General features: G+C 44.5%; 1 protein-coding gene across 1 annotated transcript; it reads left to right on the top strand.

Annotated features, from left to right (window-relative positions):
* Positions 1-3,072: 3,072 nt before the first annotated feature.
* On the top strand, positions 3,073-5,322 carry LOC115202651 (nuclear pore complex-interacting protein family member B13-like). Its single transcript, XM_029766730.1, has one exon. It carries the CDS (start codon positions 3,073-3,075, stop codon positions 5,320-5,322), a length of 2,250 nt encoding a protein of 749 aa, XP_029622590.1.
* The last annotated feature ends 12,814 nt before the right edge of the window (positions 5,323-18,136 follow it).

Genomic DNA, 18,136 nt, shown 5'->3' with positions numbered 1-18,136 from the left:
CATAGGAGTTCTGTTATACTCACAGACACCATTCAAACAGTTTTAGAAAATTCAGAGTGTTTTCTATCCAAACCTGAACAATAATATGCATATTCTAGCTTCTGAGTTGGTGTAGGAGGCAGTTAAAAATGGGCACATATTTTTTCCAAAATTCTCAATACTGCCCCCTATCCCCAACAGGTTAAAATCAATTTTTATGCCATTTTTCTCGTAAAAAAGCGATAATATTCAGACCGGGAAACCCTGTTTTCGTTCAAAGACGAAAAAATAAAAACATGGTGTCGCCTCGTGCACGCGCCACAGTCTCATTGTTCTCTGATCGACCACTATCCAAATGCGCTACTGTTTTTCAGCCAGGGGCTCCAAAGGCATCATTCACCGTTTTGCCGCCTTCTGAGAGCCTATGGGAGCCGTAGGAAGTGTCACATTACAGCAGAGATCCTCAGTTTTCAATTAAGAGAGTGTAGAAGGCCAAGAAATGGTCAAAGAGGGCACTTCCTGTAAGGAATCTTCTCAGGTTTTGGCCTGCCAAATGAGTTCTGTTATACTCACAGACACCATTCAAACAGTTTTAGAAACTTTGGAGTGTTTTCTATCCAAAGCTAATAATTATATGCATATTCTAGTTTCTGGGCAGTAGTAATAACCAGATTAAATCAGGTACGTTTTTTATCCGGCCGTGCAAATACTTCCCCCTACCCTAGAGAGGTTAAGAGGTTTAAAAATGTTTTCCTGTGTTCAGTTGTTGATGTCTTTCTCTTCCATTCTTCCATCATATTCTTCCATCTGCCTCTCTTCCCTCTCCTCCTGTCTGTTCCCTCTCCACCTGTCTCTCTTCCCTCTCCTCCTGTCTGTTCCCTCTCCACCTGTCTCTCTTCCCTCTCCTCCTGTCTGTTCCCTCTCCACCTGTCTCTCTTCCCTCTCCCCCTCTCTGTTCCTTCTCCTGTCTCTGTTCCCTCTCCTCTGGTCTCTATTCCCCTGTCCTCCTGCCTCTCTCCTCCTCATATGTTGAGATGGTACTGAAGTAATGCATTCTGTTATCCCTAAGACACTGTTGGCTGTGTGACATGACACCTGTGTGACATGGGCTTGCTCCTACCTATCTTTCCGATTTGGTCCTGCAGTACATACTTACACGTACGCTACGGTCACAAGACGCAGGCCTCCTAATTGTCCCTAGAATTTCTAAGCAAACGGCTGGAGGTAGGGCTTTCTCCTATAGAGCTCCATTTTTATGGAATGGTCTGCCTACCCATGTGAGAGACGCAGACTCAGTCTCAACCTTTAAGTCTTTACTGAAGACTTATCTCTTCAGTAGGTCCTATGATTAAGTATAGTCTGGCCCAGGAGTGTGAAGGTGAACGGAAAGGCTGGAGCAACGAACCGCCCTTGCTGTCTCTGCCTTGTCGGTTCCCCTCTTCCCACTGGGATTCTCTGACTCTAACCCTTTTACAGGGGCTGAGTCACTGACTTACTGGTGTTCTTCCATGCCGTCCATGGGAGGGGTGCGTCACTTGAGTAGGTTGAGCCACTGACGTGGTCTTCCTGTCTGGGTTGGCGCCCCCCCCTTGGGTTGTGCCATGGCGGAGATCTTTGTGGGCTATACTCGGCCTTGTCTTCGGACGGTAAGTTGGTGGTTGTAGATATCCCTCTAGTGGTGTGGGGGCTGTGCTTTGGCAAAGTGGGTGGGGTTATATCCTGCCTGTTTGGCCCTGTCCGGGGGTATCATCGGATGGGGCCACAGTGTCTTCTGATCCCTCCTGTCTCAGCCTCCAGTATTTATGCTGCAGTAGTTTATGTGTCGGGGGGCTAGGGTCAGTCTGTTACATCTGGAGTATTCTCTTGTCTTATCCGGTGTCCTGTGTGAATGTAAATATGCTCTCTCTAATTCTCTCTTCTCTCTTTCTTTCTTTCTCTCGGAGGACCTGAGCCCTAGGACCATGCCTCAGGACTACCTGGCATGATGACTCCTTGCTGTCCCCAGTCCGCCTGGCCATGCTGCTGCTCCAGTTTCAACTGTTCTGCCTGCGGCTACGGAACCCTGACCTGTTTCACCGGACGTGCTTGTTGCACCCTCGACAATTACTATGATTATTATTATTTGACCATGCTGGTCATTTACGAACATTTTAACATCTTGACCATGTTCTGTTATAATATCCACCCGGCACAGCCAGAAGAGGACTGGCCACCCCTCATAGCCTGGTTCCTCTCTAGGTTTCTTCCTAGGTTTTTGGCCTTTCTCAGGGGTTTTTCCTAGGGAGTTTTTCCCAGCCACCGTGCTTCTTTCACATGCATTGCTTGCTGTTTGGGGTTTTAGGCTGGGTTTCTGTACAGCACTTTGAGATTTCAGCTGATGTACGAAGGGCTATATAAATAAATTTGATTTGATTTGATTTGATTTTGACCTGTGTCCCTGCCACCGTTCACTGTCATACATCAAGTGACAGATTATACAAGATTATACTATATGTAACAGATTATAATCTGACTAAGAAGATGTTGTTGAGTTGTAGCAGAGCAGAGCAGACGTAATCTGACAGACGGTTTTAATCTGAAGAAACCAAATGTTGAAACTGTTTGTAGACCTCTCAGGTTATCTGCATAGACAAAGTGCTGTGGGTGTGCGTGGGTGTGTGTGTGGGTCTGGGTGTGTGTGCATGTGTGCACGTGCATTTTAAATGTTTTTGTTCTATGAAGTTTTTGTGGCACGGAGAATTATCATTATTCTGTTTTTGTGTATTGTGCGTTCACAGTTTGTGTGTGTTGTGTGTGTTGTGTTTGTGTGCGTGTCTCTGTGATGATTAATCTCTCCAGGGAAATCTGTCTGGGGCACAACTCCCTGACTCCAGTGCTACAGTATTACCAGTTCACCGTTTCCTCCCTCCCAACAACTGCTAAACCGGTTTACAGATTCATCACTGGTGAAGGCCTGACTGCCTCTCTGCGACCGTTCGGAGCTGAGCCCCGCAAGCATGACAAGACGATTTTACACACACACTCACACACACACCACTCTGATATTTTTAGCCCACCGTATGCGTGTAACCACGTTAATCAAACACTTCCTCAATGTTTCTTATTCACTTACTTCTCCAGACTGGATTCAGCCCCCCATCTCACAAAGACTGGCTTCAGTCCTCCCACCTCACAGAGACTGGCTTCAGCCTCCCACCTCACAGAGACTGGCTTCAGCCTCCCACCTCACAGAGACTGGCTTCAGTCCCCCACCTCACAGAGACTGGCTTCAGCCTCCCACCTCACAGAGACTGGCTTCAGCCTCCCACCTCACGGAGACTGGCTTCATCCTCCCATCTCACAGAGACTGGGTTCAGTCCTTCCACCTCCCAGAGACTGGGTTCTGTCCTTCCACCTCCCAGAGACTGGCTTCATCCTTCCACCTCACAGAGACTGGCTTCAGCCCCCCACCTCACAGAGACTGGCTTCAGTCCTTCCACCTCACAGAGACTGGCTTCAGTCCTTCCACTTCACAGAGACTGGCTTCAGTACTTCCACCTCACAGAGACTGGCTTCAGCCCCCCACCTCACAGAGACTGGCTTCAGTCCTCCCACCTCAAGGAGACTGGCTTCATCCTCCCACCTCTCGGAGACTGGTTTCAGTCCTTCCATCTCACAGAGATTGGCTTCAGCCCCCCATCTCACAGAGACTGGCTTCAGTCCTTCCACCATACAGAGACTGGCTTCAGCCTCCCACCTCACAGAGACTGGCTTCATCCTTCCACCTCACAGAGACTGATTTCAGTCCTTCCACCTAACAGAGACTGGCTTCAGTCCTTCCACCTCACAGAGACTGGCTTCAGTACTTCCACCTCACAGAGACTGGCTTCAGCCTCCCACCTCACAGAGACTGGCATCAGCCCCCCATCTCACAGAGATTGGCTCAGCCCCCCATCTCACAGAGACTGGGTTCAGTCCTTCCACCTCCCAGAGACTGGGTTCTGTCCTTCCACCTCCCAGAGACTGGCTTCATCCTTCCACCTCACAGAGACTGGCTTCAGTCCTTCCACCTCACAGAGACTGGCTTCAGTCCTTCCACCTCACAGAGACTGGCTTCAGTCCTTCCACTTCACAGAGACTGGCTTCAGTACTTCCACCTCACAGAGACTGGCTTCAGCCCCCCACCTCACAGAGACTGGCTTCAGTCCTCCCACCTCACAGAGACTGGCTTCAGTCCTCCCACCTCATAGAGACTGGCTTCAGTCCCCCACCTCACAGAGACTGGCTTCAGTCCCCTACCTCACAGAGACTGGCTTCAGTCCCCCACCTCACAGAGACTGGCTTCAGTCTCCCACCTCACAGAGATTGGCTTCAGCCTCCCACCTCACAGAGACTGGCTTCAGCCTCCCACCTCACAGAGACTGGCTTCAGCCTCCCACCTCACGGAGACTGGCTTCAGCCTCCCACCTCACAGAGACTGGCTTCAGCCTCCCACCTCACAGAGACTGGCTTCAGCCTCCCACCTCACAGAGACTGGCATCAGCCTCCCACCTCACAGAGACTGGCATCAGCCCCCCATCTCACAGAGATTGGCTTCAGCCCCCCATCTCACAGAGACTGGGTTCAGTCCTTCCACCTCACAGAGACTGGCTTCAGTCCTCCCACCTCACAGAGACTGGTTTCAGTCCTTCCACCTCACAGAGGTTGGCTTCAGCCTCCCACCTCACAGAGACTGGCTTCAGCCTCCCACCTCACAGAGACTGGCTTCAGCCTCCCACCTCACGGAGACTGGCTTCAGCCTCCCACCTCACAGAGACTGGCTTCAGCCTCCCACCTCACAGAGACTGGCTTCAGCCTCCCACCTCACAGAGACTGGCATCAGCCTCCCACCTCACAGAGACTGGCATCAGCCCCCCATCTCACAGAGATTGGCTTCAGCCCCCCATCTCACAGAGACTGGGTTCAGTCCTTCCACCTCACAGAGACTGGCTTCAGCCTCCCACCTCACAGAGACTGGTTTCAGTCCTTCCACCTCACGGAGACTGGCTTCAGCCTCCCACCTCACAGAGACTGGCTTCAGCCTCCCACCTCACAGAGACTGGCTTCAGCCTCCCACCTCACAGAGACTGGCATCAGCCTCCCAACTCACAGAGACTGGCATCAGCCCCCCATCTCACAGAGATTGGCTTCAGCCCCCCATCTCACAGAGACTGGGTTCAGTCCTTCCACCTCACAGAGACTGGTTTCAGTCCTTCCACCTCACAGAGACTGGTTTCAGTCCTTCCACCTCACAGAGACTGGTTTCAGTCCTCCCACCAGTCGCATCTGCTACTACCCACACTGCAGTACTGTGCCTTTGTTTGAGGTATATATGTACGTTTAGTGGCCTGGATTCAGAACGGCAATAGGAAACAAAAGCAGGAGTTTTAGGACTGAAATTGTTCTCTTACTTACTAGTACCCATAGTACAAATCATTGTTGTGTTCGAGACCACCTAAAACAAGACTGAGTCAAGACCAAGACCAGAGCAAATCAATACCGGAACCGGGGCGAAGGCGGGGCGAGTCCGAGTCAAGACCGAGACTAGAACATTGCAAGCCCAATTCAAGACCATGACTGTAATTTTGTCAAATCGTCACGATAATAGTTCAAAATGTCCAGTATTTCTGTGTTCATATTTCAGAAGAACATATGGATTCTTTAGACATTTAGAATGGTGTACAGAATGCATACTGAGGGTAAATAGAGAGCCACTATAAATGATCACTAACCCAAACAGGTTTACAAATGATCACTAACCCAGACAGGAAAATAAATGATCACAAATCAAACCAGTTAATACATTATCAATAACCCAAACATGTTTATAAATGATCACTAACCCAAACAGGAAAATAAATGATCACAAATCAAACCGGTTAATACATTATCAATAACCCAAACAGGTTTAGAAATTAGCACTAACCCAAACAGGTTTACAAATGATCACTATCCCAAACAGGTTTATAAATGGTCATTAACCAAACAGGTTTACAAATGATCACTAACCCAAACAGGTTTATAATTGATCATTATCCCAAACAGGTTTATAACTGATCACTTTCCCGAACAGGTTTATAAATGATCATTAACCAAACAGGTTTAGAAATGATCATTAACCAAACAGGTTTACAAATGATCACTATCCCAAACAGATTTAGAAATTATCACTGACCCAAACAGGTTTAGAAATGATCACTGACCCAAACAGGTTTAGAGATGATCACTATCCCAAACAGGTTTATAAACGATCACTAACCCAAACAGGTTTATAACTGATCACTTTCCCGAACAGGTTTATAAATGATCATTAACCAAACAGGTTTAGAAATGATCATTAACCAAACAGGTTTACAAATGATCACTAACCCAAACAGGTTTAGAAATGATCACTGACCCAAACAGGTTTAGAAATGATCACTGACCCAAACAGGTTTAGAGATGATCACTAACCCAAACAGGTTTATAAACGATCACTATCCCAAACAGGTTTATAAACGATCAATAACCCAAACAGGTCTATAAATGATGACTAACCCAAACGGGTTTAGAAATGATCACTAAACAAGGTCTATAAATTATAGATAAAAGTATGAAATATGTTACATCTTCCCCCATTCTCCCCTACTAGCAGAGCAAGGAGGGTATGTGGGATAAAATCGTCTGAAACATACATGAGAGCACCAGCTGTTCCGGAAGACTGTGTGATCACGCTCTCTGCAGCCGATGTGAGTAAGACCTTTAACCTCTCTGGGCCAGTGTGACGCTTGCGTCCCACCTACTCAACAGCCAGTGGAATCCCGTGGCGCGTTATTCAAATACCTTAGAAATGCTATTACCTCAATTTCTAAAACATATGACTATTTTACACCATTTTAAAGACGACTCTCGTTAATCTAACCACACTGTCCGATTTCAAAAAGGCTTTACAACGAAAGCAAAACATTAGATTATGTCAGCAGAGTACCCAGCCAGAAATAATCAGACACCCATTTTTCAAGCTAGCATATAATGTCACATAAACCCAAACCACAGCTAAATGCAGCACTAACCTTTGATGATCTTCATCAGATGACACTCCTAGGACATTATCTAATACAATACATGCATGTTTTGTTCAATCAAGTTCATATTTATATCAAAAACCAGCTTTTTACATTAGCATGTGAGGTTCAGAACTAGCATTCCCACCGAACACTTCCGGTGAATTTACTAAATTTCTCACGATAAACGTTCACAAAAAACATAACAATTATTTTAAGAATTATAGATACAGAACTCCTTTATGCAATCGCTATGTCCGATTTTAAAATAGCTTTTCGGCAAAAGCACATTTTGCAATATTCTGAGTAGATAGCCCAGCCATCATGGCTAGCTATTTTGAACCCCACCAAGTTTGGCCCTCACCAAACTCCGATTTACTATTAGAAAAATGTTATTACCTTTGCTGTTCTTCGTCAGAATGCACTCCCAGGACTTCTACTTCAATAACAAATGTTGGTTTGGTTCAAAATAATCCATAGTTATGTTCAAATATCCTCTGTTTTGTTCGTGCGTTCAAGACACTATCCAAAGGGTGACGAAGGGTGTTTCGTGACAAAAAAATTCTAAATATTCCATTACCGTACTTCGAAGCATGTCAACCGCTGTTTAAAATTAATTTTTATGCGATTTTTCTCGTAAAAAAGCGGTAATATTCCGACCGGGAAACCCTGTTTCAGTTCAAAGACGAAAAAATAAAAACATGGTGTCGCCTCGTGCACGCGCCTCAGTCTCATTGTCCTCTGATCGACCACTATCCAAATGCAATACTGTTTTTCAGCCAGGGGCTCCAAAGGCATCATTCACCGGTTTGCCGCCTTCTGAGAGCCTATGGGAGCCGTAGGAAGTGTCACGTTACAGCAGAGATCCTCAGTTTTCAATAAAGAGAGTGTAGAAGCCCAAGAAATGGTCAGAGACGGCACTTCCTGTAAGGAATCTTCTCAGGTTTTTGCCTGCCATATGAGTTCTGTTATACTCACAGACACATGTTTTACTTTTTTTTTTTTAACTGTTGAGTGTGAAAAACCCAGCAGCGTCGCAGTTCTTTACACAAACCGGTGCGCCTGGCACATGCTGCCATATCCCGTTCAAAGACACTTTAATATTTTGTTATATCTCAATGGTCTCAAGGCTTAAAAATCCTTCTTTAACCTGTCTCCTCCCCTTCATCTACACTGATTGAAGTGTATATCAACAGAAGTAAAGGACAGTAAAGTTACGAGTAAAGTAGGAAGCCCAGGTTTTAATTGGCTATAAGATATAAATGTGCCATGAAAAGACAGTGGATATCTGGCCTGGCTAAGTGACTTCACGCGCTGAATAGGAGCTGATAAGTATTAGATGTTTTTACGCCGCTGGTCTCGGGAAGAAATGATAAGTTGTCATTGTCCGAGACCAACTCAAAAACGATAACAAATGTATCTGACACTGAGACAAGACTGAGTGGTCTGAAGACCGGACTGGAGTACTACAACACTCAGTACAAATACTAGCATACACACCACCTCGCAATACTTGCAGTTCTATGACACACAGTATTGCAAATACTAATACTAGTAGCATATAAAAGCCTCTAAAAGAAATCAGAAATGGTGCATCTCCTTTGACAGAATATATGATAGAGGAAACTATATTACAACATCCAGATTCAACAAGCCAAAGGACGTTTCATCTTCTGACAAAACTCCCCTGTCAAAATAATATTTCAATTTGTCAAACTTACGCTGGGTGCAGTAGTGTATCTCTACTGTATAGAGAATAAAAGGAGAAATCGTTTATTGTATTCTGAAAGTCATTTAAACTTCAAGCCTTTTCGTGTTAAAAGATACAGACCTGATATAGATAAAAGGTTCTGCAGTGTGTGTGTGTGTGTGTGTGTGTGTGTGTGTGTGTGTGTGTGTGTGTGTGTGTGTGTGTGTGTGTGTGTGTGTGTGTGTGTGTGTGTGTGTGTGTGTGTGTGTGTGTGTGTGTGTGTGTGGGGCTCTATAATAGACAGAACAAAGAGGGTTGAGAAAGGGCCATGTCTTCCTGTGTAAACCTGGGGAAACTTTATTAAGCCTTTGTAATAGTGAGACACCAGCAGTGGTGAGGTGTTAACAGTTTTCTGATAGCAGTTTCTGTACTTCTGAAGGCGACAAACGCAGGAAGGGTTAAGTTGCGTTATTTGTGTGTGTGTGTGTGAGAGTTTTAGTTTGTCACCATCACACAGCCACAGTTGAGCTGCAGTTATCAGAGCAGTCGTGACCCCGATCAGAGGCCGTCTCTCTGTAGTCTTATCTTTATGAGGCCTCACTTACACAACACTGTGTGTCTGTTTATGTGTGTCTGTCTGTATGTGTGCGTGCGTGCGTGCGAGAGAAAGAGAGAGAGAGAGACCTTGAGGAATAGAGTTGTGAACTTCCTGTGAAGAATTTTCAAAGGAGATTCTCCGTTGAGTTTGCTTTTTCATCCAAGACTAGGCTAAAACCCTTCATATATACAGTGCATTCAGAAAGTATTCAGACCCCTTGATTTTTTTCACACCTTGTTACTTTACAGCCTTATTCTAGAATGTATTAAATAGTTTTTTTCCCCTCATCAATCTACACACAATACCCATAATGACAAAGAAAAAACAGTTTATTTTTTATTTTTACAAACAGAAATATGACATTTACAAAAGTGTTCAGACCCTTTACTCAGTACTTTGTTGAAGCACCTTTGGCAGCGATAACAGCCTTGCGTCTTCTTGGGTATGACACTACAAACTTGGCACACCTGTATTTGGGAAGTTTCTCCCATTCATCTCTGCAGATCCTCTCAAGTTCTGTCAGGTTGGATGGGGAGCTGTCACGGGTGTCGTAGGGATTGGACCAAAACGCAGCGGGAATATGTATACTCATCTTCTTTTTTATTGAAGAAGGAAAACAAAATAAACACGTACACCAAAAACAACGACGAAACAGTCCTGTAAGACTACTAGGCTATACAAAGAACAACTACCCACAAAAACCCATGAAAAAACACCCCTACTAAATAGGACCGTAAATTAGAGGCAACGAGGAACAGCTGCCTCCAATTGAAGGTCAACCCAATAAACTACACATAGAAATAGAAAGACTAGAACAAACATAGAAATATACTAACATAGAACATAGCCCAACAAACCCCGAAACACTCTAAACAAACACCCCCTGCCACGCCCTGACCAAACTACAATAGCAAACAACCTATTTTACTGGTCAAGACATGACAGTACCCCCCCCCCCCCCAAAGGTGCAGACCCCGGAAGCACCTCACACAAAAAATAAACACAAAAAATAAATAAACCCCAAACCCAAAAATAATCCTAACTAAAGGGAGGGAAGGGAGGGTGGCCACCGTCACCGACGGTTCTTGTGCTACACTCCCCTCCCCAACCTCCTACTACGGAGGTGGCTCAGGCTGCGCCGGTTCCGGGCTGTAGGGCGACTCTGTCGGTTCCAGACTGTGGGCCCTCTCTGTCGGTTCCGGACTGTAGGCCGTCTCTGTCGGTTCCGGACTGTGGGCCGTCTCTGTCGGTTCCGGACTGTGGGCCGTCTCTGTCGGTTCCGGACTGTGGGCCGTCTCTGTCGGCTCCGGACTGTGGGCCGTCTCTGTCGGCTCCGGACTGTGGGCCGTCTCTGCTGGCTCCGGACTGTGGGCCGTCTCTGCAGGCTCCGAACTGTGGGCCATCTCTAGACGGGGCACTGTCGCCGGAAGCTCTGGATGGGGCACTGTTGCCGGACACTCTGGACGGGGCACTGTTGCCGGACACTCTGGACGGGGAATGCGCACTGAAGGCCTGATGCGTGGGACTGGCTTAGGAGGCACCAGACTAGGGACACGCACCACAGGGCTAGTGCGGGGAGCAGGAGCAGGACGAGCTGGACTGGGCTGACGCACTGGAGGCCTGGTGCGTGGGGCTGGTACTGGTACTGGAGGTACCAGACTGGAGACACGCACCCCAAGGTTAGTGCGAGGAGCGGGAACAGGGCGTACTAGACTGGGCTGACGCACTGGAGGCCTGGTGCATGGTGCTGGCTTTGTTGGCGCCAGACTTGAGACACGCACCTCAGGGCTAGTGCGAGGAGCAGGAACTGGATACACCGGCCATGAGTAGGCACTGGAGGTCTGGAGCGCACCTCCTGCAGAACCCGTCCTGGCTGGATGGTAATAGTAGCCCTGCACGAGCGGAGTGCTGGCACAGGGCGAACTGGGCTGTGCAGAGGCCTGATGGCTGCCGTGCGTAGAGCAGGCGTAGGGTAGCCTGGGCCTAGGAGGCGCACTGGTGGCCAGATGTGCTGCGCTGGCATCCTCCTCCCAGGCTGGATGCCCACTCTAGCACGGCACTTGCGAGGGGCTGGGATCGCTCGCACCGGACTGTGCGTGCGCATGGGCGAGATCGTGTGCACTTCCGCATACACCGGCGCTCTCCTCTCCACACGCTCCCCATAATAGCACGGGGAGTTGGCTTAGGTCTACCGCCTGACCTAGCCAATCTTCCCGTGTGCCCCCCCAAAAACAAACCCCGAAACACTCTAAACAAACACCCCCTGCCACGCCCTGACCAAACTACAATAACAAACAACCTATTTTACTGGTCAGGACGTGACAGGAGCGTCGCTGCACAACTATTTTCAGGTCTCTCCAGAGATGTTGGATGTCAGGTCCTGAACGCTCTGGAGCAGGATCTCTCTGTACTTTTTTTCCGTTCATCTTTCCCTCCATCCTGACTAGTCTCCCAGCCCCTGCAGCTAAAAAACATCCCCACAGCATGATGCTGCAACCACCATGCTTCACCATGGTGATGGTGCCAGGTTTCCTCCAGACGTGACGCTTGGCATTCAGGTCAAATAGTTACATCAGACCAGAGAATCATGTTTCTCATGGTCTGAGAGTGCTTTAGGTGCCTTTTGGCAAACTCCAAGCAGGCTGTCATGTACCTTTTTTCCATCTGGCCATTTTACCATAAAGGCCTGATTGGTGGTGCTGAAGAGATGGTTGTCCTTCTGGAAGGTTCTCCCATCTCCACAGAGGAACTCTAGAGCTCTGTCAGAGTGACCATTGGGTTCTTGGTCACCTCCCTGACCAAGGCCCTTCTCCCCCGATTGCTCAGTTTGGCCAGGTGGCCAGCTCTAGAAATAGTCATGGTCGTTCCAAACTTCTTCCATTTAACAATGATAGAGGCCATTGTGTTCTTGGGGACCTTCAATGATGGAGACATTTTTTGGTACCCTTCCCCAGATCTGCGCCTCGACAGAATCCTGTCTTGGAGCTCTACGGACAATTCCTTCAACCTCATGGCTTGGTTTTTACTCTGACATGCACTGTCAACTGTGGGACCTTATATAGACAGGTGTGTGCCTTTCCTAATCATGCCCAATCAATTGAATTGACCACAGGTGGACTCTGATCAAGTTGTAGAAACAAGGATGATCAATGGAAACAGGATGCACCTGAGGTCAATTTCGAGTCTCATAGCAAAGGGTCTAAATTCTTATGTAAATGTTTGCTAGAATTTCAAAAAAATTAGGAAAATGTTTCTTAAGTCCATTTTAGAATAAGGCTGTAATGTTACAAAATGTAGAAAAAGTCAAGGGGTCTATATACTTTCTGAAGGCACTGTGTGTACGTACGTGACTGTGAGTAACACTGTTCTACCACTGATTTAGTTAGCATCTTCAGAGTAACACTGTTCTACACACTGATTTAGTTAGCTTCTTCAGAGTAACACTGTTCTACCACTGATTTAGTTAGCATCTTCAGAGTAACACTGTTCTACACACTGATTTAGTTAGCATCTTCAGAGTAACACTATATGTTGATTAAAATGTCTGTTCCCTTTTGAGATCTTCAAAGAGATCGAGGGAGAGAGGAAGACAGACGGAGATGGGAGAAAGAGAGGCTTTATGAAATGGAGAGAGAGTGATAAGTGACTGTGATGTTTAGTGACGAGGCGTATGTGATGTGTAGTGTAATTGATTGTGTGTATCTACAACACAGTTGGCCAGTGGCACCTTAATTGCGGAGGACAGCTCATTATAATGGCTGGAATGGAATTAGTGGAATGGTATCAAACACATCAAACACATGGTTTACATGTGGTTGATACCACTCCATTAACTCCATTCCAGCAATTATTATGAGCCGTCCTTCCCTCCGCCCCCTCCTGTGGTCTACAGTATGCAGTATGTATCTCTTAGAATGACAGTTTGTCATTAGGTAAGTCGAATAGTACTTATGTCATTATTAGAGGGAGCTAATCATGCTAGCTAGGGGTTAACCTACTGACCTACTAATCATTGTGATGCTGTCATTTATTGAAAGGTTAATTCAAGTGGTAATTATTATATCTATCTAGAGTTGTGTACCTATATAGAGGTGGTGTAGGCAATACCTGCAGATAGGTAGATATCAATCCTTCATCTCCATAACCCCTAATCTGATGCTAATCTAATGCTAATCTCATCCTGATCTGATGCTAATCTGATCCTAATCTGTGTGTGTGTATGTCAAATCAAATTCAGTTTTATTTGTCACTTTCTCTGAATACAGCAGGTGTACTCTTTACAGTAAAATGCTTACTTACAGGCTCTTTCCCAATTATTTAAAATAAGAAAATAAAAACACAAGAGAAAATAAAAAACACAATAATGATGCTACAGCTGTAGGAGCTGCAGGTGTGTGCCTTTCCAAATCATGTCCAATCAATTGAATTTACCACAGGTGGACTCCAATCAAGTTGTAGAAACATCTCAAGGATGATCAATGGAAACAGGATGCACCTGAGCTCAATTTCGAGTCCCATAGCCTGTTATGGATAGGGGGCAGTATTTTCACGGCCGGATAAAAAACGTACCCGATTTAATCTGATTATTACTCCTGCCCAGAAACTAGAATATGCATATAATTATTAGCTTTGGATAGAAAACACTCCAAAGTTTCTAAAACTGTTTGAATGGTGTCTGTGAATATAACAGAACTCATTTGGCAGGCCATAACCTGAGAAGATTCTGTACAGGAAGAACCCTGTCTGACCATTTCTTGGCCTTCTTGATCATCTCTATCCAAAACAGGGGATCTCTGCTGTTACGTGAGACTTCCTACGGCTCCCATAGGCTGTCAGAAGGCGGCAAAAAGCTGAATGGTGGCTTTGCAGGCCCTGGCTGAAAAACATTAGCGCATTTTGATAGTGGTCGATCAGAGAACAGAGATTGGTGCGCGCGTGCACGAGGTGACCCCATGTTTTTATTATTTCGTCTTTGAACTGAAACAGGGTTTCCCGGTCGGAATATTATCGCTTTTTTACGAGAAAAATAGCATAAAAATTGATTTTAAACAGCGGTTGACATGCTTCGAAGTACGGTAATGGAATATTTAGAAATGTTTTGTCACGAAACGCGTCGGGCGCGTAACCCTTCGTCACCCTTGGATAGTGTCTTGAACGCACAAACAAAACGCTGCTATTTGGATATAACTATGGATTATTTTGAACCAAACCAACATTTGTTATTGAAGTAGAAGTCCTGGGAGTGCATTCTGACGAAGAACAGGAAACCTAATCAAACTTTTCTAATAGTAAATCGGAGTTTGGTGAGGGTCAAACTTGGTGGGTGTCAAAATAGCTAGCCTGTGATGGCGTGCTATCTACTCAGAATATTGCAAAATGTGCTTTCACCGAAAAGCTATTTTAAAATCGGACATAGTGATTGCATAAATGAGTTATGTATCTACAATTCTTAAAATAATTGTTATGTTTTTTGTGAACGTTTATCGTGAGTAATTTAGTAAATTCACCGGAAGTGTTCAGTGGGAATGCTAGTTCTGAACGTCACATGCTAATGTAAAAAGCTGGTTTTTGATATAAATTTGAACTTGATTGAACAAAACATGCATGTATTGTATAACATAATGTCCTAGGCGTGTCATCTGATGAAGATCATCAAAGGTTAGTGCTGCATTTAGCTGTGGTTTTGTTTTTTGTGACATTATATGCTAGCTTGAAAAATGGGTGTCTGATTATTTCTGGCTGGGTACTCTGCTGACATAATCTAATGTTTTGCTTTCGCTGTAAAGCCTTTTTGAAATCGGACAGTGTGGTTAGATAAAGGAGAGTCTTGTCTTTAAAATGGTGTAAAATAGTCATATGTTTGAAAAATTGAAGTTTTTGGATTTTTGAGGAATTTGTAATTCGCGCCACGCCTATCATTGGATATTGGTGCAGGTGTTCCGCTAGCGGAACGTCTAGATGTAAGAGGATAGCAAAGGGTCTGAATGCTTATGTAAATAAGGTTTTTCTAGTTTTTAGATTTAACACATTTGCAAACATTTCTAAAAACCTCTTTACACTTTGTCATTATGGGGTATTGTGTGTAGAGTGCTGAAGATTTGTATTTATTTAATCAATTTTAGAATAAGACTGTAACGTAACAACATGTTCAAACAGTCAAGGGGTCTGAATCCTTTCCTAAGGCACTGTACCTTTGTACACCTCCTTGTCTGTATTCCTGCAGAAAACAAAAGTGACCAGTTCAGTCATCTGCACCCAATACAGCTAGCCTTCAACATAATCTTATAGCCTACATATCATTACCTCTTTGTTGATTGATGTCCATTGAATTGTGTCCATTCTCTGTTTTAGAAAGATTTGCAAAAATATGAAAAGACAGATGGTAGCATCCTAAAACAACATCAATTTAGATCATACAAGGAACAAACCTTACCTTAAATTGAGTAGCTCTTTACATGCTTCAGCTAAGTGCCTGCACCTGCTGTCCTTTTAAATTCAAATCCAAATGTTTCAGTTGGGCAGTTAGGTTCCTGCAAGAACCCCCACCAACTAAGGGGTTTCCTCGATGAACCCCACCTCCTATGGGGTTCTTGGAAGAACCCTTTGGAGGACAATTTCAGAGCCAAAACATGTTCTTCTAAGAACTTTGAGGATCTTAGAAGAACCCTTGTTGAACCCCTAATTCTTAGTGTGGATTCTGGTCTTTGTGGTTGAATCTGTGTTTTAAATGACCTGTTCGACTGAGCGACCTTACATATAATTGTAACTCTACCTACATACATATTACCTCAATTACCTCGACACCGATACCCCTGTATATAGCCCCGCTATTGTTATTTGCTGCTGCTCTTTACTTATTTCTTATTCTTATCTCTTACTTTACATTTTTTGTGTCTTTTCTTAAAACTTAATTGTTGGTTAAGTGCTTATAAGTAAGCATTTCACTGTAAGGTTGCCTGTTTTATACCTGTTGTATTCGGTGTGTGTGACAAATACGATTTGATTTGATTATGTTAAAATCATTTTTACTCCTGAATTTATTTAGGCTTGCCATAACAAATGGGTTGAATACGTATTGACTCAAGATATTTCAGCTTTTCATTTTTTATTTGTTTGTCTTTTGGGGTATTATGTTTAGACCAGTGACCAGTGACAAAACATCTAAATGTAATCCATTTTAAATTCAGGCTGTAACAACAAAATGCGGAGAAGTCAATATTTTCTGAAGGCACAGTATGTGTTCATGTCCGTGTGTTTCCTATTGAGAGGTAATCCCTGTAAACAGGAACTGTAGATGAAACAGACATACCTACAGATATCATCCTTCATCTCCATAACCGCAAATTTAGGTCTCTATTCAATCTGTACAGCGTGACTGAAATTTAAAGGCAATGTTCCCACATTAGCGGAGACTGCCTTCACCGTAAACTCTGCATATGTCGGCTCAATGGGAAATGACCTTTACATTTCTATTGCCCAATCTGTACCACAATCTGTATCGCAATCTGTATCACAATCTGTAAGGCAATCTGTACAGCAGTCTGTACAGCAATCTGTACTGCAATCTGTACCGCAATCTGTACCTCAATCTGTAACTCAATCTGTAAGGCCATCTGTAAGGCCATCTGTACCGCAATCTGTGCCTCAATCTGTAAGGCCATCTGTAAGGACATCTGTAAGGACATCTGTAAGGACATCTGTAAGGCCATCTGTACCGCAATCTGTACCGCCATCTGTACAGCCATCTGTAAGGCCATATGTAAGGCCATCTGTAAGGCCATCTGTAAGGCAATCCGTAAGGCAATCCGTAGCGCAATCTGTAACTCTTCACATATACAGATTGAATACAGCCCCTAATCTCATCATAATCTGATCACACACTAAATCTAAATTTGTCCCCAAAACACACACTCACACACACACACACATACACACACCCTGCAACCCCACCAGGGATAACCACACAGGAAGTATCTTTGTACTCCCTAAAGATGATCATGCTGCTGAAACTCCTCAGAGATGTTAATAAGTCTATGTTCCATTCAACATGCCATACAAATAAAGACATTTTAAATATATGAAGAGTATCTTGGTCCTCCTTTCTTTTTTGACGACCAATGTTTACCCAGTTTACCAAAGAGCACCTTATACCTACAAATACCTACTGCTGTGTACCCTAGCATACCTACTATTTATAAATACCAACTATTGTGTACCCTAACAGAGATCTACTGTTTATAAATACCTACTATTGTAACCCAGCAGACCTACTGTTTATAAATATCATATTATTGTGTAACCCAGCAGACCTACTGTTTATAAATACCTCTTATTGTGTAACCCAGCAGACCTACTGTTAATAAATACCTATTATTGTGTAACCCAGCAGACCTACTGTTTATAAATACCTCTTATTGTGTAACCCAGCAGACCTACTGTTTATAAATACCTATTATTGTGTAACCCAGCAGACCTACTGTTTATAAATACCTATTATTGTGTAACCCAGCAGACCCATTGTTTATAAATACCTTTATTGTGTAACCCAGCAGACCTACTGTTTATAAATACCTATTATTGTGTAACCCAGCAGACCCATTGTTTATAAATACCTTTATTGTGTAACCCAGCAGACCCATTGTTTATAAATACCTCTTATTGTGTAACCCAGCAGACCTACTGTTTATAAATATTTATTATTGTGTAACCCAGCAGACCTACCCTAGCAGCGCTTGCCTTCCTTTGTTTTTCTGGGTGTTTTGTTGTGGTAGAGAAACGATCACCCACATGATGATAAAAAAACTGACA

This window comes from Salmo trutta, chromosome 12 (genome assembly GCF_901001165.1).
Source record: "Salmo trutta chromosome 12, fSalTru1.1, whole genome shotgun sequence".
Taxonomy (NCBI): Eukaryota; Metazoa; Chordata; class Actinopteri; order Salmoniformes; family Salmonidae; genus Salmo; species Salmo trutta.
The sequence above is the reverse complement of the archived record's forward strand: the minus strand, read 5'-3'. Positions and strand labels throughout refer to the sequence as shown.

What these genes read in the sequence shown, in the direction of transcription:
- LOC115202651 (XM_029766730.1), top strand. Translation starts at nt 3,073, where the DNA reads ATGTTTCTTATTCACTTACTTCTCCAGACTGGATTCAGCCCCCCATCT.